Source organism: Felis catus, chromosome A2 (assembly GCF_018350175.1).
Source record: "Felis catus isolate Fca126 chromosome A2, F.catus_Fca126_mat1.0, whole genome shotgun sequence".
In the NCBI taxonomy this organism is placed as follows: Eukaryota; Metazoa; Chordata; class Mammalia; order Carnivora; family Felidae; genus Felis; species Felis catus.
The window spans coordinates 63,501,737-63,520,755 of NC_058369.1; the positions used below are offsets into that span (position 1 = coordinate 63,501,737).

At 52.1% G+C, this 19,019-nt stretch overlaps 1 protein-coding gene across 1 annotated transcript in view; it reads left to right on the forward strand.

Annotated features, from left to right (window-relative positions):
• The window catches only part of ABCA13 (ATP binding cassette subfamily A member 13), a 396,806-nt gene that overhangs the window by 107,455 nt on the left and 270,332 nt on the right, over positions 1–19,019 (forward strand). Inside the window, exons 21-26 of the mRNA XM_045052108.1 lie at positions 4,399–4,562; positions 6,352–6,431; positions 7,137–7,258; positions 15,503–15,697; positions 17,717–17,881; positions 18,820–18,997. Of these exons, the coding sequence (XP_044908043.1) occupies positions 4,399–4,562; positions 6,352–6,431; positions 7,137–7,258; positions 15,503–15,697; positions 17,717–17,881; positions 18,820–18,997 (904 nt within the window). The remainder of the gene's footprint in view (positions 1–4,398; positions 4,563–6,351; positions 6,432–7,136; positions 7,259–15,502; positions 15,698–17,716; positions 17,882–18,819; positions 18,998–19,019) is intronic.

Below are 19,019 nucleotides of genomic sequence, written 5' to 3' on the forward strand. Positions count from 1 at the left end.
AAGAGTGTGGCCCTGAACAGCCGGGGTACAGAGTTTTTAAAGCCGATCACATCGTTTTATCATTATCTGGGAACAGAACAGATAAACAGTTCCCAAATGAGTCAGAAACAGTTGCCAGATGAGTCACAAACAGTTATTGACAGAAACAGTTATCGAATGAGGTGATCATTTTAGACTTTCTGCCGCTAAGTTGCAACCAGTGGATCTCCTTGACCTTGTCTCTGATGCTCTTTTTTGAGCTTTTGTTTCCTTCATTGGTAAAGCCTGATTCACAAGAGTATGAAGTATGATTTACAAGAGTAAAAGCAAGGTTGTTATCTTTTGACCTTCTGTGTCAGAACAAAGTTGTTATCTTTCAAGCTAAGCGTTAGCCCTACAGTACAATTTAACCCTTACAGCTCGAACCCATGAACCGCGAGATCGTGACCTGAGCTGAAGTGGGACATTCGACTGAGCCACCCAGGCGCCCCCACCTCTTCCCAATTCTGGGTTCAGGGACGTCGTGCTGGTGGCTTGAGCTAGGCCATGGTGACGCCATGTACACCACGGAAATTGGCAAATTCTACGAATAAGATCTTTTTACCCAGGGAGCCAGTTATTAAACATTTACGAGCCCGTCGTGGGTTTTGACTCCTGGAGAACATGCCAGGACCGGAAACTTCTTTCCTTCAAGCGCTCATCCTGGAGGCCATTTATCACTTGCGTTCTCCAGTGACGCTGCTTTAACATATGTCCAGTGGAAGCTGGATCATCACCCCGAGTAGAGAGAGGGGTGCTCTGGACAGGCTGGAGGAAGTGAGGCTAAGCCCCAAACCCGGTGACGACGTGGAAGGCCTCCCTCGCTGAGGAGCAAGAGTCCCGGGCCCTGCGTCAGGCTCGAGGAGGGGTGACGTGTTTGGGAAGCCAGGGGGCTTCTGCAGAGATGACGCCTTGGCGGCCCGTTGATTTATTTAGACCCTCCACATCTTATTTGCGCCTCCTGCAGGTCTTTGTCCCGTATTAAATGCGGATCCATAACAAAAAAACCCGACAGCTGATTTTTGAGTGCCGACTGAAGTTTGCAATCATAGAACAAGGCCAGAACCGCCAGCATTCAAAGCTGCCTCAAGGATCGGGTTTCTAGTTCCAGTTACCAGGATTGTCCACGGTTCTGGCTGGAAGCGGCGAGGTCCGTTTTGATAGAGAGCCGTTCCTGTCTTTCGTGACAAAAATAGAATTTTGCTTATCTCAGGATGCCAAAGCCTCGAGGACAGATCAAGGTTTTCAAGAGCCCGAGGCTTTTTAGAATCAGAAATGCTCTCCGGCTGAGGGGTGTGAAGTGCCCTGTGCCTGGCAGAGGTGAGGGAAAGGCATGGAGCTATTTTTAGCATCCAAAGGCATGGAGCTATTTTTAGCATCCAGGCATCTGACGGAATAGAACGTTCTAACACAGAATCGCCTCGGGGCCAGGGGACGTGAGAGCCCTGGCCAAGTCGATGAGGCCAGGGTTGGGGGTGCGGCCCCACGCCTTCTTTCGCTCATGCCCCTCAGTGGTGGAAAACAGCAGTCAGGGGGATCAGAATTTACATTAAACTATGACGCAAGCGCCCAGTGAGTCCTGACATGGAGAATGTGGCTGGGATCCAGCTTGGACTGGGGGCTTCCTGCCCTCTCCCCAGATCTAGCCCTTTGGAACCCCCCTGGGCATCATTGCCTCTGCACAACAGACGGAGTTCACCTCGCTGACCAGCAACTGTGGGATTACAGACCTCTTTAGCCAGAGTCTGGCTCTTGTGCTTGGTCGCCTTAGCCTGTCCCCAAAGCACAGCCTCGCGAATGTCAGCCTCAGCTTTTGTCCCCGACACTTCCTGCGTGGAGTGTGGGGTGTCTGTGATGAAGGAAGCCAGAACTTTCCTTCCAGTGTCCTTGCTGCTGGGGAGGGGCGTGCACTTTCCTTTCTCTGCAACCCTCTATATATCAAAATTATTGCGTTGTTAAATTTAAGAATAAAATCCAGAACAGGAATATTGTAAATGAGTAGCCTTACGTTTCATGTGCATAAAATCACAAAGTATGAACTAAGGGTTCTTTTGTAAAAAGGAAGGCAGCCCTGTGCAGCAGATTTCCTTCAGCCCACATTCTCAGAAGTGAGTTGTACCCATAGTTCTGACCTGGATGCATCTGTGACCCGTGTGCTGGGAAGAGGGGCCTCCATGGAGGAGGGGGATATTGACATGGGGTCTGGATGTCCAACCACCTTGCAGATGCTCTGCCCGATGGCTGTCTGTCCTCTGGGTTCCTCCCCAGGATGCAAGCCTCTGGGAGGCAGGGGATTTGTGTCTTGTGTTCACCACTCTGGGCTGGTGCTCAGGAGGGGTTTTCTGAACGGGTGAATGATTGAACCGTTCTATAAGATTTCTGTTCTAGCTTCATTCCCAAATTGATGGGGAAAACGTGAACTGGGAAAGGGAGCCATGATCCTGGGCGAGTTAGTGAAGAGGTGCCGGGTGTGTGGTGGTCTGCTGGCTGGGTCGGCTCCCCCGGGATGCAGGTGCTGTGCTGCTGGTGGTGGTGGTGGTGGTGGTGTGGATCTGGGTGCTCTGATCGTGTATGAGTGCTCCCAGTGTTATGTGTGGGAGTGCTCCCCGGTTCCATGTCTGGGATTGTTCCCTGGTGTCCTGTGTGTGAGTGCTCCCTGGTGCCCTGTGTGTGTGCTCCCTGGTGTTCTGTGTGAGTGCTCCCCAGTGCCATGTGTGTGAGTGCTCCCAGATGTTGAGTGTAAGTGCTCCCTGGTGCCCTGTGTGTGATTGCTTCCCAATGCTGAGTGAGTGAGTGCTCCCAGGTCTGAGTGTGTGAGTGCTCCCCTGTGTGTGCCCTGTGTGTGAGTGCTCCTTGGTGCCAAGTGCGAGAGTGCTCCCCAAGGCTGTGTAGATGCTCCCAGGTGCCCGGTGTGTGAGTGTTCCCTGGTGCCAAGTGTGAGGGTGCTCCACAGTGCCACTTGTGAGTGCTCCCCAGGGCTGTGTAGGTGCTCCCAGGTGCCCGGCATGTGCGTGCTCCCCTATGCCCTATGTGTGAGTGCTCCCCAGTGCCAAGTGCGAGAGTGCTCCCGGGGCTGCATAGGTGCTCCCTGGTGCCAAGTGTGAGGGTGCTCCACAGTGTCATGTGTGTGAGTGCTCCCGGGGCTGTGTAGGTGCTCCTTGGTGCCAAGTGTGGGGGTGCTCCACAGTGCCGTGTGTGTGCACACGTGGGAGTGCTCCCCACTGCCTTGCCAAGTCTCGGGCCCCCAGGCAGATCCTCATGGCTGCACCAAGCGACTCCTGGGCGCAGGTCCCTCTGCCTCCGCACGCAGTACTCTTCACATGTAACTCTCCCTGGAACGCGTGTTTCTTCGCGCTCTCCGGTCACTTGAGTGATCTGTGGTTTCCTTTGCGAGAGCAGCTAAGGTGGGTGTGAGGGAAACGTGTGGAAGCTGTGGTCAGCAGAAATCTCATGTAAGTGTCGCTTACCTCTGGTCCTTTCTTCCTGCAATTGCATAACCTGGGGCCAAGCTTCCACCATCAGGAAGGGTCGCGGGATGTAAATACAATATGAGGACGCGAACACGGTGCTGGCACTGTGACCGACTGACACGTGGTGGGATTTCTGTGTTGGGGGAAGGTACGGACCAGCCTGTGTGTCTTACGCGTACTTACGCACGTGCAGCTCTCCCGTGTCTGTCACAAACTATTACATAGGAAAGAAGTTTTGTGTTTTTACCAATTTATAGGGATTATTCTAAAAGCCTTTTTTATGAAATGGTCTCTTGTGAAGCCGGTTAACGTTCTTAAGAAGACGCTGAGATGACCAAGGACTCCTGGAGTCAGGGTCTAGACTGGGGGATTCCATCGAGCCCCTGGGAGTCCTGGGAGCACCTCCCTCGCCGAGGGGAAGATCGGGCGCTTCTGGGCTGCGCTGCGGACTTCAGGACAGGGCAGACCCAGCTTTTACCCACTTGATGGATGGACGACCACATACGGTTTCTTCTCAGTGGTCGGTTTTGTGGCGGGGAATTGTGCAAAGTGTCAGTTTTCAAACCAGGAACAGACTCCAGGAGGCCAAGTGCCAGGCCACCAGCTGGGCTGTGCTCACACCCTGTCAGGCCGGGGAGGACATGCCCCTTGCCTGGAGGGCCGGTGGCAGAGGAGGGCACAGAGATGGTCCCCTGTGGCCCAGCCACTGATGGCAGTGCGAGGGAGCCAGCAGACATGCTCGCACGTGCCCTGTGTCTGGTGCTGCATCTCCCGAGGCCCAGGAAATAATCACACGCTGTACCCGGGGTGGGGTGGGGGGCGGGGGGAAGCACGCGTTGATCCGGGAACTGGACGGGAGCCCTTACCAACAAGTGTGTGTATTTCTAACCACATCCTTGCTGTTTCCTAGGAAATAGAAGAGACATGGTCCTCACCCCTCCAGCTGGACTGTGAAAGTCTTAGCAGGAATCTTTCCAGCACCCTGGCGAACTTCAAGACTAGCCTGGAACACGCCACTGACCAGGACTGTGAATGCGAGCCGGTGCTGGACTTGGCCCAACAGCGCGTGCACATGTATGTGCGAGCTCAGCCCTGTGCCTTCCCCGTGCTTTCCCCCGCCTTCCCCCGCCTTCCCCCACCTTCCCCACGGTTTCCTTCATAAAGATGTCTCAGGACCTCAAGGGGTGGCTGGGTGGCTCGATCGGTTGAGCGTCCACCTCTTGATTTTGGCTCAGGTCTGACCCCAGAGTCATGGGATTGAGCCCCGAGTCAGGCTCTGTGCTGAACGTGGAGCCTGGTTAAGATTCTGTCCCTCTCTCTCTCTCTCTCTCTCTCTCTCTCTCTGCCCCACACCTGCTCTCTCTCTCTTTTTACCCCCCTCAAAAGAAAAAGATGTCTTGAGTTTCTAAGTTATGAATCTCAGACAATAATGTGTACCACATACTATGAATATGCATATTAATACATCAAAGTTTTCCATGGCTTTAAGTTAAAAAATTTTTTTTAATGTTTATTTTTGAGAGACAGAAAGAGAGAGAGAGAGAGAGCAAGAAGGGGAGGGGCAGAGAGAGAGGAGAGAGAGAAACTCAGGCAGGCTCCAGGCTCTGAGTTATTAGCACAGAGCCTGACGCGAGGCTCGAACCCACGAACCACGAGATCATGACCTGAGCTGAGGTTGGATGCTTGATCGACTGAGGCACCCAGGTGCCCCATTCATGACTTTTAAGTTTTTAATTAATTAATTAATTATTATTATTATTTGAGAGAGAGAGAGAGAGATACAGTGTGAGTGAGTGTGAGGCAGAGAGAGAGGATAGAGGGAAACTCAGGCAGGCTTCATGCTGAGACGAGCCCAACATGTGGCTCAATCCTATGACCCTGGGATCATGACCTGAGCCAAAATCAAGAGTTGGATGGTCAACTCACTGAACCACTCTGGAGCCCCTATTATTCATTTTTTATTAAGTCATGTCTACACCCAACGTGGGGCTTCAACTCCTGACCCCAAGATCGAGAGTCGTGCACTCCACCGACCGAGCCAGCCGGGCGCCCCCATAACGTTATGTTTTCAGTGGTGAAATATAAGAGCGGCATTAGCTCAAAGGCTAACTTTATTGATGATCGAGATACTAGATCAAACGTTAGAGATTACAATATGGTATCAAATGCGTTTTGTAAGGGCCACCCAGGTGGTTCAGTGGTTGAGCATCCAACTCTTGATCTTGGCTCAGGTCATGGTCTCACGGTTCATGAGTTTGAGCCCCGCGTTGGAATCTGCACTGAGCCTGGAGCCTGCTTGGGATTCTCTGTCTCCCTCTTTCTCTGCCCCTCTCCCCAGCTCATGCTCTCTCTCTAAAAAGAAAAATAAATTTAAGTAAATAAATAAGTGAATACGTTTTGTAAGGGCAGTCACTGATTCCTGAAACTGCTTTCCTATTGGATTATCCTTGTTCTGTGTCCTCTACGTCTGTGCCCCCGGAGGAGGAGCTCGGACACTTTGTATCCTGCAAATGACTCAGAAAGAATGATGTTCACCTGAGTCCTTGGGGTCCCAGCTTCCTACGCATTCCGTGATCTATCCTGTCTGTTGTTTCCATCAATGCAGAGTCATTCGTGGCACACCATTATCCCCCTGACTCCTCTCGCCTGGCAGGGGCCCCGAGGGGACGCTTCCGGAGCCACGATGGTATCGGGCATTCACACTCGGAGAGCGTCAGGGGATGCGCTGTGTCTGATTATCTGAGGAAGCTTGTGGAAATGTGATGCGATCCAACTCCTCTCCTGGGAATGGGAGCAGTGTTATTCACCGTTGTTTCCGGGGCTTTATTTTGTCTAAATTAGCTTTAATTTTGTGCCATTTTAGGTTGGCCCAAAGCCTCGAGGAGACTTGGTTGTCGGGGAATCCTGTGATGGCCTTCCTCAGGAATTTCACAGTGACCGAAGGTAAGATGGGGTGCCTCCAAGTTCGCATCCTTAAAGATTGTGTTTTCTCACACAAATATGTTCCTAAGATAAAACCTACAAAGGGGAAGTTACTGTATGTGGGAAATAATTCAGAGCTTGGCTTCTCTGACATATTTGGGGTCAAGAAGGAAAGTCAAAGTCCTAAAATCCTAGGGACCAAAACCGGGAGCGGGAAGGATGAGAAACTCCCGTGGTCTGGGTTTCGCCCCGGCCCTGCCTTCCTGGACAAGCCATTTGGTGTCTGTAAGTCTGTTTTCTGTCTGTTTAGTCTGTACAATTCATAACACCTGTGAAGCAGCAGCATGCCCCATGTGGTGAGTTTTGGAAAAATCCTCATGCGATCCTCCTCTTGTTAAAAAAAGTGGGATAAGTAAATATGTGGACAGAGTTTCCTGCAGGCACTGTCACTGTCCCCTAAGAAAAACATCTTTCTGGAGTAGACCCTAAAATATACAAGTCTTAGAGAGAGGAGTCACGTGAGTGGGGACAGACCTTGGGTTTGCCTTGGGTTTGCCTTGCCTCCAGTGTGAATGATCCGGGCTCCAGAGGATGTGACTTTGTCTAGTGTTTATCGTGAGCTGGACAATCCTCGCTGCGGTCTAGTTATCGATTCTCGTTTTCACAGTTAGCAACAGCCCAAACATTTATCGTTATAGAATTCCCTTTCCTTTGATTATTTTTCAGATGTCAGAGTCAAAGATGTGATGCAGAATGTCTCCAAGCTCACCAGGGAGCTCCAATCTTCCATCCATGTCTCAAACGAGACCATCCACAGTGTTCTAGAAGCCAGCATCTCCCATTCCCAGGTGCGGTGCCCCTGCGTCTCTGCCCACTGAGCCGGCCACTCTCCCTCGGGGGGGGAGGGGTGGGCCACTGCACCAAGGGGTTGGCTGGAGGCAGGAAGGGGTAAGAGGCCAAGCTGGGCGCCAAAGAGCATCACTGGCGTTGTCAAAGCCTTGGGGTCTTTACTTCTACAACGTTGCCTTCTTGAGGTCAGAAAGGCTAAAATTGGTGATGGTATTCAATCCAGTTGCTTCCAACCTTGGTGCACGACCCCCCAGGGCAGCCCTGCTTGGTTAAGTAGGGGTTGCACATTCTTAAGAATGTACAAAAACAAACACGTAGAAAATTCTAAACATCAACTGTGCTTGCCTTTAAGTTGAGAATAACTTTTTGTGCTGACCGCGTGTGGAGGGCTTGGCTTATCGGTGTAAGCAGCCGGGTAATGAGCCGTGTCCCATCCGGGTGGCTGGGATGCAGGGTCAGCGCGCACAGGGGGTACGGGGAGGGCCGTGCGCTGGCTGATGCTGGGTGAAGCTCGTGCACAGAGGTGGGAAGAGTGTCGCCCACGGCTGGGGTCACAGGAGCCTTTGCTGGCAGTTTTCTGAGACGCCCTTTCAGGCATTTCCAGCTGGAGGTTTACTTCCTGTTCTAAGAACCTTCTAGAAGCAGTAACCGTAAAGATGGCTCTCCAGGGAATGTTTCCGTTGACAATTAGCTGGGCCCCGATAGACATTCACTTTCATGTTGATTCTATAACCAGGATCCAAAGGCAAGCCCGGACAGGTGGCTCCATCACGGGCACGCCTCATCTTCCTGCGTGTGGCAGACATTGCCAGTTATATACATTCTGGGTTTGTGGCACCCCTGCGTCCCGGGAGTCTGTCGGTGACAGTTTTCCAGCAGTGTTTGCTCACTTCATGTCTTTATTGCATTTTGGTAATTCTCACGATGTTTCAAATGTGTTCACTATTATTGCATTTGTTATGGTGACCTGGGATCCGTGGTTACGACTCACCAAAAGCCTATTTGGTGGTTAGCAGTTTAAAAAAAATTTTTTTTAATGTTTATTTATTTTTGAGAGAGAGGTAGAGTGAGAGAGAGACAGAGAGCAAGGAGAGGAGAGGCAGAGAGAGAGGGAGACAGAATCCAAAGCAAGCTCCAGGCTCCAAGCTGTCAGCACAGAGCTCAATGCGGGGCTCGAACCCACCAACCATGAGATCATGACCTGAGCCGAAGTTCGACGCTTAACCAACTGAGCCACCCAGCCACCCCGGTGGTTAGTGTTTTTAAGCAGTAAAGTATTTTTTCACTAGGAAATGTACTTGTTAAAGACCTAATGCTGTTGCACACTTACTAGGCTACAGTGCAGAGCAAATGGAACTTTTTTGTTCCCTGGGAAGCCAGAAAAATTCATTTGACTCCCATTATTGTGATACTCGCTTTATTGGCAGTGGTCTGGGACCGAACCCGCAGTATTTCCGAGGTGTGCCTGTCATTCAGAATTAATCTGCAGTGAGAAAGACCTAGGTTAGAAGCTAGGAACCCAAAATTCTAATGACAGTATCACCAAGTTCCTTAGGGTGAGTCTTGGAAAATTCCATTGCCGGAGCTTGTAATGGGGGGTATGGAGCAGTGGCCGCATCAGTTCTGGTATCTGACTAACAATGCTGTAAAGGGAAGGGACCGGTTAGCTAGCTTCCGGGGTCCCTTTCAAGCTCTTACCATACTTGGGTTTGGGCTCAACTGTTTAGACACCTTTTTTTCCCATTGGCGTGTAGTTGACATTTAATATTCAGTTAGCTTCAGGTGTATAAGGTAGTGCTTTGACGACTGTATGTATAATGGATGCTCACAGTGATGAGTATTTCTCAGTGGTATTGACCGTTTTCCCTATTCTGTACCTGTTCATCCCCTTCGCCCATCTCGCCCGTCTCCCCACCCCCCCTCTGGCAAAGGAACAACAAAACAGAGAGAACAGACTTCTACGTACGGAGAACAAGGGCTGGGCCCAGCACTTTGGGATGGCGGCTGCCTGACGAAGCCAGCAGCCAGCAGGTGTCACTGGCGCTCTATCCTGGGAGTGCCGGGCCCTCCTCGTAAGGCCATCTTGCTGTGGACGTGGTTGTGGGTTGTGGGTTTTACGTTCACGTGTCCTCCTCCGCCTCACTGACAATGACAGTCGTGGTCGTACCTAAGGAGCTAGACAGGCAGGTGACTCGGAGATGTGCCAAAAGCTCGCGTTTCTGCTCTTCAACCAAACACGAGGTGCATGCTTCACTAGCTCAGTGTATCCACAGACCCACACGTGTCTCCGGACCCTAGGTAATGAAGTCACGTTTGGTGAGGGGATGGCACTGTGGGGTCTGGTTCTTTCTGGACTGTCAGGCAGATGGTATTTTTGGCGGAAACCTCCATGTCTTGCTCCCTGGACTCGTCTCTCCTGATTTCAGTGTTTGCGAGTTTCTGACATCAGAGTCTTGGGTGGCCCGCAGGGAATATTTGTCAGTGGCGCGAGAGCCCTGGACAGACTGCAAGAACCCTCATTCATTCATTCATTCACTGAAATTTTCCCTTCCACTAGGTGTACTTCTCAAAGTGCTAGGGGAGAGGACGTTCTAGAACTTTCTATGGCAGTGGCCCACATGCTGCACATGCAAGTTCACATGTGTGGGTGAGCGGACAGCATTGGGGTCAGGTGGGAGTGATGAGAAACCCCCGGCCGTGAAGAGCCGTGTGGGAGAGTCTTAAGCTTGGAGATGTGGACACAGGGCTGGAGGCAGGGAAGCTGGAGAGGAGGCGCTGATCCCAGGCCTCAGTTCTGGCTCCCAAGAGCCTGCTGGGGGCGCCCGTGGGCAGCTCCCCTCCCCTGTGGTGCTGCATTCTTTAACACCAGCAGATCCCATTAAACCGAGATCCCAGACTTGGGTGTGTGGGACCCCTGTGTCCGCCTCGCCCGCCTCCATCCTGGGCTTGGATCCCCTCCACCGGCCCTGTGGGGTTCCCATGTATTTTATGCTGTGATGCTGCGTTGTTGGCTTCGAGTCAGCGGTCACTTTCTTCTTTGTATTCAGCCAAATTTTTATTCTTTAAAATTAGCAATGAGGTCAGAGTCAAGACCCAGATAGATTGAGAGAGAGAGAGATCAAAGGGTCTGTCTACGGTAGATGTCCATTTACTTTTTACCCGAAAGAAGCAAGCGCACGAGGACAGCTGGGGAGATGGGCGCTGTCCATGGTCCTAGCACGAGGAAGGCTAGGGAGATGGGCGCTGTCCATGGTCCTTGACAGATCTCTTCCTCTTGGGGGTGTTCTTGTCGGGGAAGGTGGGGAGGGGACACTTCAAGAGTTCCCGTGTCTCTGGGGCGGCTCCGGAGAGAGAGGGCATTCTGAGACTTTTTCTTCTTTCCCTCAGGCAGAGAGGCTGGGCCTCAGTGGAACTGGCCCGGCGTACCTCTCGCTCGACGCTGGTTCCCTGGGCACTGTTGACAGCTGGCAGGCACGGTTTGGGAGCACAGAGATTCCTTATGGGAATTTAGCCAATATCATTCTTCTCCTTTGTTGCAACACACGAAGTCTGTCTGCTGAAAAGCTGCAACAGATCGTTCTTGGCGTTGCTTACCCCAGAGCAGACCCCGGTCAAAATCTGCTTCTTTTGCTGGGAGCCTGGGTGGCTCAGTTGGTTAAGTGTCCGACTTCAGCCCAGGTCATGATCTCGAGGTTCGTGGGTTCGAACTCCGTGTTGGGCTCTGTGCTGATAGCCCAGAGCCTGGAGTCTGCTTTGGATTCTGTGTCGTCCTCTCTTTTTGCCCCTGCCTCGCTTGGACTCTCTCTCTCTCTCTCTCTCTCTCTCTCTCTCACACACACACACACACACACACAGAAATAAATAAACATTAAAAACAAAATTTTTAAAAATCTGCTTGTTCTGGCAACTGCTCCCACCTCAGAGAGAAAAAAAATAGTAATGTGAGTGGAGCTGAGGGTCTCTGGCCCATGTGCAGGATTTTGGCCAGGTGTCTCCTAGAAGACATGACCAGCTATGTGGGGCATCTTACCCTGGAGGCTGAGTTTCCAGCATTTCCCACAAGGGACCCCATCTCTGTGTTGTGAGGCTGGGTTTATGGTCCTTTTCATCTGGGCACCTGAGACACTCCACCATCTCTAAAATCAAAAGTGTCACTCTCTGCTGCTGACGGGACACGTCTCTGCCGCTTACACACATGTATTTTCAAACCTGCTTCACTGGATTTACGTTGATCCTTGCCCAAGTGCCTCTTGCTAGTTGCAGTCAATTTTTCTAAACTGCAACGTATTTTTAATCCTGGCTTTCCTTCGCAGAGTGTCTTGTTGATCTCGCCTTGCCCGTCACAAGGGACAGGAGCATATTTCGGTATTTTTATTCAAGTCATGAATGCAGGAGGGTGGCCACACCTGTTTATCAGTTTGTCTGGGCTCTTAAATCAGCTGCAGGATGTAATCTGGGGTCCTGGCATGTCCTAACCTAATAACTTTGCTGTCCAAAGGAAAGAATTCTTGGGGCGCCTGGCTGGCTCAGTGGATTAAGCGTCTGACTCCGGCTCAGGTCATGATCTCACTGTTTGTGAGTTTGAGCCCCGTGTCAGGCTCTGTGCTGACAGCTCAGAGCCTGGATTCTGCTTCAGATTCTGTGTGTCTCTCTCTCTGCCCCTCCCCTGCTCGCACTCTGTCTCTCTTTCCAAAATAAACAAATGTAAAAGTAAAATAAAAAAAAAAAAGAATTCTGTATAGACGTGGCTCATTTGACTCTCCCCACGTGGTTTGTGGCCGCGGCCATTTTCTTCAAGAGTTCCCAGATAGCCCACCGGTCAGAATACATCCAAGGGACTGACCCTGCCCTGTGGTGGTGACTCCTGAAATCTGCTTTAAGAAATAAAACTCAGGTAGATTTCATTTCCTCCGTGACTTCCTAAATAGTGTAGATGGTAGACCCATTATCCTGTGGAGTCTGGAGAGGGGAAATGTTCTGGAAGTGGAGCCAGCCAGCCAGGGGGAGTGGGGTCTCCCGTCTGGACCTGTAGCAGAACTGGGGCCTGCCTCAGTGGGCGAGGGGGGCCATTACTGCTGCCCTAGGGGCCAGCCTGCGGTTTGCGCAGGGCAGAGATAACCCATGACATCAGTTACTGGGAGAGCCGGGGTCAGGGCCCAGCTGCCCCCAGGTGCTCATGCCTGTCCATGGCTCATAGCTCATCGGCGGTTGAGCAGGTCTGAGCCCCGCCACCCCTGTCTGTACGTGGAGCATGGAGTTTCCACCCTCTGCTCTCATCTCGCTGGTGGCTCCACCGGCACAACTTTGACACCACGGACTCGCTTTCCCCGTTTCTAGTCCTTCTGCACCACGGACAGTGTTTCCTTTCTGGTTGTAATTAGGCTGAGAGCAGCAAGTCTGAGTCTAGAACAGTCAGCCGGGCAGAGTCCAGGCCGTCCCTGGGGCGCCCCGGGCTCTCAGCGCAGGGACCTGCCCGCCGCCCCCCCCATCCCCCCGCTGGGCCCTCCCCTCCCCCCACACCAATGTGAAGCAAGAGCATCGGCACCCCGACGTCCCTGTCCCGGATAATTGGCCAGTCAGCCTGAGTAGCACAGATGAAAGACGCCCGTTCCACTTTGACGAGGACTCGGGCGTGGCATTTCCAGCCCAACAAAAGTGTTATTTTTGTTTAACTCCCCACCTGCTCCCACCTGCTTCTGGTGTCTTCCAAGCAGGAAAAGTGGACTTGGTGAGATTCAGGAAAGATAAAGAGTAAGGTCTGGAAAAGCACAGAGAAGTGGACGCAGATATGTCTCAAGGCAGAGCTCTCATATGTAGTCATTCTGTGACAGGGCATGGGACCTCCATGTTTCGGTTAAAGAGGCGTATGCAAGTTTTTTAATGTTTATTTTTGAGAGGGAGAGAGAGAGAGAGGGGCACAGAGAGAGAGCGAGAGAGAATCCCAAGCGGACTCCGCACTGTCAGCACAGAGCCTGATGCGGGACTCGAACCCACCAACCCTGAGATCAAGACCTGAGCTGAAATCAAGAGTTGGATGCTCACCTGACTGAGCCACCCAGGTGCCCCAGGCATCCACAATTTTCAAGATGTATTTTTGCTCTGGGACAAATTCTCCGAGATGCATTGATTGTGACCCTCCCTGGGGGCCACGGGGTGATACATTAGATGGGAGCCAAGACCAGGCTCCAGAGCAGACCCCAGAGGGGCTGTTGTTGGCTGGTTCTGGTCGATGCTCACCCGAAGTCTGGGGCACTCTGGAGTCGTGGGCTCCAGTGCATCCCATTTTCAAGGAAAACTTCATACAGACTCCCAGTTCGTGGAAATGATGGAAGAGAGGCCACCCCAATTAAGGCAAATGGTGGATGTCCATACTCCAGCCGTTCCTCCTCTTGGAATGTAACCCCCTTCCCATAAAGGCAGCTATCCTCTACCCCCACGAGAGCACATTTGAAAACGGTGGCATTAAGGAACCTTTCTCAAGTTGTGTCTGGATCCTACATGTCCCTTATGAAGAAGGGCACCTTGTTTAAGTAGGTGTGAAAACACTTAATGTATCTCAGAGATTCAAAATGTACATCAGTGATAAATGGAGCATCTGGCCATTTGTGCCGGAGGACCCAGGAATATTTGGTCAAACCCCAGTCTAATGGTTGCCATGAAGGTATGTTTTAGATGAGATTAGCATTTACATCAGTAGACGTTGAATAAGGCAGATCAACCTCCATGGTGTGGGTGGGCCTTGTCCAATCAGTTGAAGGCTGTAATAGAAAAGATTTTAGGTTCCCAGAGGAGGAGGGAATTCTGCCTCTAGGCCCAAGCTATGACTTGTCCCTGGGCCCTCAGCCTCCCGGCCCACCCTTTGGATTTTGGACATGCCCCTCCACAATCACGTGAGCCAATTCCTTAAAACACCCATGTACACGTCAACACACATCCTGTTTGTTCTGACTGATAAACCTGATTGATGCAATCTTCGGTTTCCTTTTTTTTTTTTTTTAATTAATTTATTTATTTTGAGAAAGCAAGGGAGAGCGCAAGCAGGGAAGGGGCAGAGGGAGGGAGAGACAGAATCCCAAGTAGGCTCCACGTTATCAGTGCAGAGCCCGACATGGGTTTCCAAGTCATGAACTGTGAGATTGTGACCTGAGCTAAGACCAAGTGTCCGATGCTTCACCAACTGAGCCACCCAGGTGCCCCAACAATCTTCTATTTCTTAATGGTTTTCCTGGGCTCTTTATGGCACGGTATGAAGGCGTCTGATGAGGTCTGCCTGCTCTTGAGTCTCCTAATAAATGAATAATGGCTTCCGCTGGCAGAGGGTCTCACTTGGCCTGAATGTGTCATAGCAATTGGAGGCATCGTGGTATAAACACACATGGGAAGTCCGGTTTTGAAATTGGGTTTTACACCTTGCCCTGTTGTGACGGTCACGGCTGAAAGCCGTTTGCAAACGGGGTCGCACCTCGGAGCCCCTCGCGGAGGCGTGCGGCTCTCGTAAGCCAGACGATGATGCGAGTGGCCCTCAGCTTCTCCTCTGAATGTGGATGCTTTTCCTTTTCAAAAACTTACCACAAGGGGCGCCTGGGTGGCGCAGTCGGTTAAGCGTCCGACTTCAGCCAGGTCACGATCTCGCGGTCCGGGAGTTCGAGCCCCGCGTCGGGCTCTGGGCTGATGGCTCAGAGCCTGGAGCCTGTTTCCGATTCTGTGTCTCCCTCTCTCTCTGCCCCTCCCCCGTTCATGCTCTGTCTCTCTCTGTCCCAAAAATAAATAAAAACATTGGAAAAAAAAATTAAAAAAAAAAAACAAACAAAAAAAACCAAACTTACCACAAGCTTGGACGTCTGGCTTTCGTTGTGGAAAGGGAGGCGGAAGAGAATGATTTCACACCGACAGTTGAAGAGCGAAGGGTGCTTGACTGCAAGTGTGGATTAAGGCTCCATGTCACAGCCTCGGGGAGGCTGGGGCGGCATGCGTGGGCCCCGAGGGGCGGAGGGTGGTTGGTCCTGTGGCGCGGCCCCCGCGTCATCAGAAGGGGCAGATTGTTTCAAACGTCGGAGAATCGTGTGCACATTTTAGGAGCGTGTCCGTTCGGAATGCTTGAGAGCACACAGAGGTTTGCGCTGTCGGCAAATCCTCAGCCCTTGTGGGGGGCGGGCTGTGGGGGGCTCCTCGCTGAGGAAGCTCCGTGCCTGGGGGCTGCGCGTCCGAGGATGCTCCCTTCTGACCCTCCCGCTCTGTAACAGGTTCTCTGGAGCATCCTCGCGGTGGCTTTGTCCGGAAGGTGTGATCTAGACGCCCTTCGCCTGCTACTGGCGTTTCCCGAGGACGGGAAGTCAGGGTCTGCGGTGCGGGAAGTGTGTGCCCTGCCCGGGCCCGAAGTGTATTCCCTGATTGTGTCCATGAGTCAGAACCTGAATCTGCGGAGTTTCATTTACAAAGTAAGGGGGTGACCATGGTGGGGGGGGGCTGACATGGGAGGCGTTGCGTCTGCAGAGGGGGCCTGCCACGCGGCCGTGGGGGCCCAGCAAGGTGCACACCCCGCCAGCCTCCGCCAGCCTCCGTGTCTCCTGTGCACTGACTCTGGGAGGGGTGGCTCGAAGAAGGGGTGCCCAGGAGACCTCCCAGGGGGCCCCTGGAGTCAGGCCTATCGGGACATGTGGCACAGCGGTGGTGCTGGTCAACGTGGTCAGCACAGAAGGACCAATAAGGAAAAGCCCTTCCCCATGTGGGGTTCCTTGGGGCTGTGAGAGCCACCCCCGCGAATCAGGAGCTGCTCCCACCCCTCCTTGGCCTTGGCCTTCTCTGCCCCATTATGTCCTGAGACCCACAGCCTCTGTCCTGGGAGCGTCATGTGCCCATCTCTGCCAGGCCCTGGTCACTTGGGGAAGCAGCTCATTACCTGACCCACACGCTCCCGCACATGGCAGACGGGACAGTGTGTGCGGGAGAGGGTTGACTGTGGATGGTGAGCACGCTAACCCGGGGGTGCCCCGGTTAACCTCCAGTCACCCCCCCTGTGTGGACGGTGAGCACCACTAACCCAGGGGTGCCCTGATTAACCTCCACTGACCCCCCTGTGTGGACGGTGAACACGGCTAAACCAGGGGTGCCCCGATTAACCTCCAGTGACCCCTCCGTGTGGATAGTGAGTACCACTAACCCAGGGGCACCCTGATTAACTTCAGTGACTCCCCACCGTGTGGATGGTGGGCACGATAACCTGGGGTGCCCCCATTAACCTCCCGTGACCCCCCCCCCGCCATGTAGACGGTGAGCACAGCTAACCTAGGGGCGCCCCCATAAACCTCCGCTGATCACCTTCTGGGCTCTGCCTCTTCTAGAAGTTCTTTGTCTTCTGTCCTCCACTGAGTCTTATGCTTCCAGAAACTTTGCCTGCGTCCTTAGGGACCAGCCTTGCTCCACGTTCCTCCCCAGGGACGGATTTGCCAACATCTGGGCTCATCAGAGGTGACACAGGTGTTGACAATGGCAAAAGTGCTTCCAAACTGGGGGGTGGCTTTGGGGTCAGGAAAAGGGGGGGGTTTGCCTTCCCAGCCTAGTTTCTTCATGGTCCCCCTCCCTCTGCTGGGTAATTGTTAGGTTACACATGCACACACATTCATAGAACAAATACTTTCAGATCGAGTATATTTAAAATGCACAGGCAGGAGGGGGGCACCTGGGGGTCTCAGTCCATTAAACGTCCGACTCTTGGTTTCGGCTCAGGTCATGATCTCACAGTTCATGAATTCAAGCCCCATTTGGGCTCTGTGCTGACAGTGCAGAGCCTGCTTGGGATTCTCTCTCTCTCTCTCTCTCTCTCTCTCTCTCTCTCTCTCTCTGCCCCTCCTCTGCTTGTGCTCTCTCTCCTTCTCAAAAATAAATAAATAAAAACCTAAAAAAAAAGAATTGTTTTATTTTCACTCTTAAAATATCCACTTTAGGCATCTCCAAGATAAAGAGAAATACTTGGAAATTGATTTTAATTAAAATTTTTTTTAATGTTTATTTTTGAGAGAGAGAGAGAGACTGCAAGCGAGCAGGGGAGGGGCAGAGAGAGAGAGGGAGACACAGAATCCGAAGCAGGCTCCAGGCTCTGAGCTGTCAGCACAGAGCCCGACTTGGGGCTCGAACCCACAAACTGCAAGATCACGACCTGAGCTGAAGTCGAAAGTTTAACCGACTGAGCTCCCCAAGGGGCCCCCGATTTTAATTTTAACAACAGATTGTATTTCTTCCTGGTTTACGTTTGAGCATTGCTGGCGTAATCGAGGGTGTGATGAAAACCTGAACCAGGTGCACGCCAACGAAGAGGACGTTGATACGGCACAGCCAAGACGTCTCCCTAGTTCGAGAGAGAATAAAATCCAATAACCAGGCTTTCACTGCTCACGCAAGGCTCATGAGAGTAGAATGTACAATGTTGGTTATTTCACGTTGTGTCTTTTCCCTTTGAGGCTCTGATGCCTTTGGAAGCGAGCAGAGTGCTCAGCTCCCTGTTGGACGTGGTCTCCAGGCTCAGCCACCTGCTTGCCAAAGCCGGCCACGTTCTGGAATACCTTCCCGAATTTCTTCGTGTGAATAAAATCACTGCCTTGCTGGACACGCCCGACTTTCAACAGGTGTGTGTTCACTTTTGGTCCCTGGGGAAATATTCAGATTTGCTGCTTTGGCCTGTATGTATTTGTCTTCCGGCATCTAAAGTTTGCATGTGGCAGCAAAACATAGCAATGGGAGCACTTTCTGTGGCTGCGGAGGCAACAGCCTGGCAGGAACGCTGGGCATCTCCCTAAAAACCAGAGGTCGGAGACTTCGTTGAGCCACATCCCCCCACATGGTGGTTGGAAGGGTTCATGCGTAATCTGTGAAGTCTGAAATCCCTACATCGTGTATGAGCACACATGAAATTCCACAGGCTTGTTTAACTTCATCCCGAGAGTTAATTGCTTTCAAAAACCTTCACGTTTATTTACATGCAAATAATTGGCTTACGAAGTACAGATTATGTACTGCAAATACAAACACAAACTTGCAGGAAGTTAGTGGGGTGATGGTAGCTTTTGCTTGGACGCCGTCTGCCTGGACGGGATGCACGGGGAGAGCAGGTGCGTGGGGACACGCAGAGAGAGGTGCATGGCGCGGGGCGTATGGCAGGGTCCTCAGCAGCCTCGGGTAGGACAGTGCTGTGTTCATCCAGCTGATGGGCAGTTTGGAAAGCCGTCAAGTGTCTGGGGGAACTCGGCGGTAGACAAACGTGAAGAACATTAATTCGCAGATTTAGCGATCTTTTATGGATTGATCATTTATCACTGGACGGACCAGGATTGGCTGGTGCGCGTGCGTGCGTGTGTGCGTGAGCATGACCTTTGTGTCTCCTAATGGGTTAAAGTCCAGAAAAATCACTGCACGTTTTGCGGGGTGTTTGGAGGGCAGAGAAGTCTGAAGCCCAGATTGCGTGCTCGGGCGTGGTGAACGTCTTGTGTGTTCAGCTGGAGACAGGGCTCCCTTGCAGAAGGCGGAGTCCCTGTTGAACGATACCTTATTTGCCTCATGTTCTCAGGATCCACAGAATGGCCAGGCCAGAAGTTCAGCCTTCGGTTCTTTCCAGTCCGTGATGAAGAAGCTTTGCAAGGAGCCCACGTCGTTTTTCAGCAGCTCCCACTCATTCATTAACTTGCCCAGAGTTAACGAGCTCCTGGGAGGGGACAAAGAAAAATTCAACATTCCCGAAGATTCAAGTAAGGCGACAGTGATCTGTGT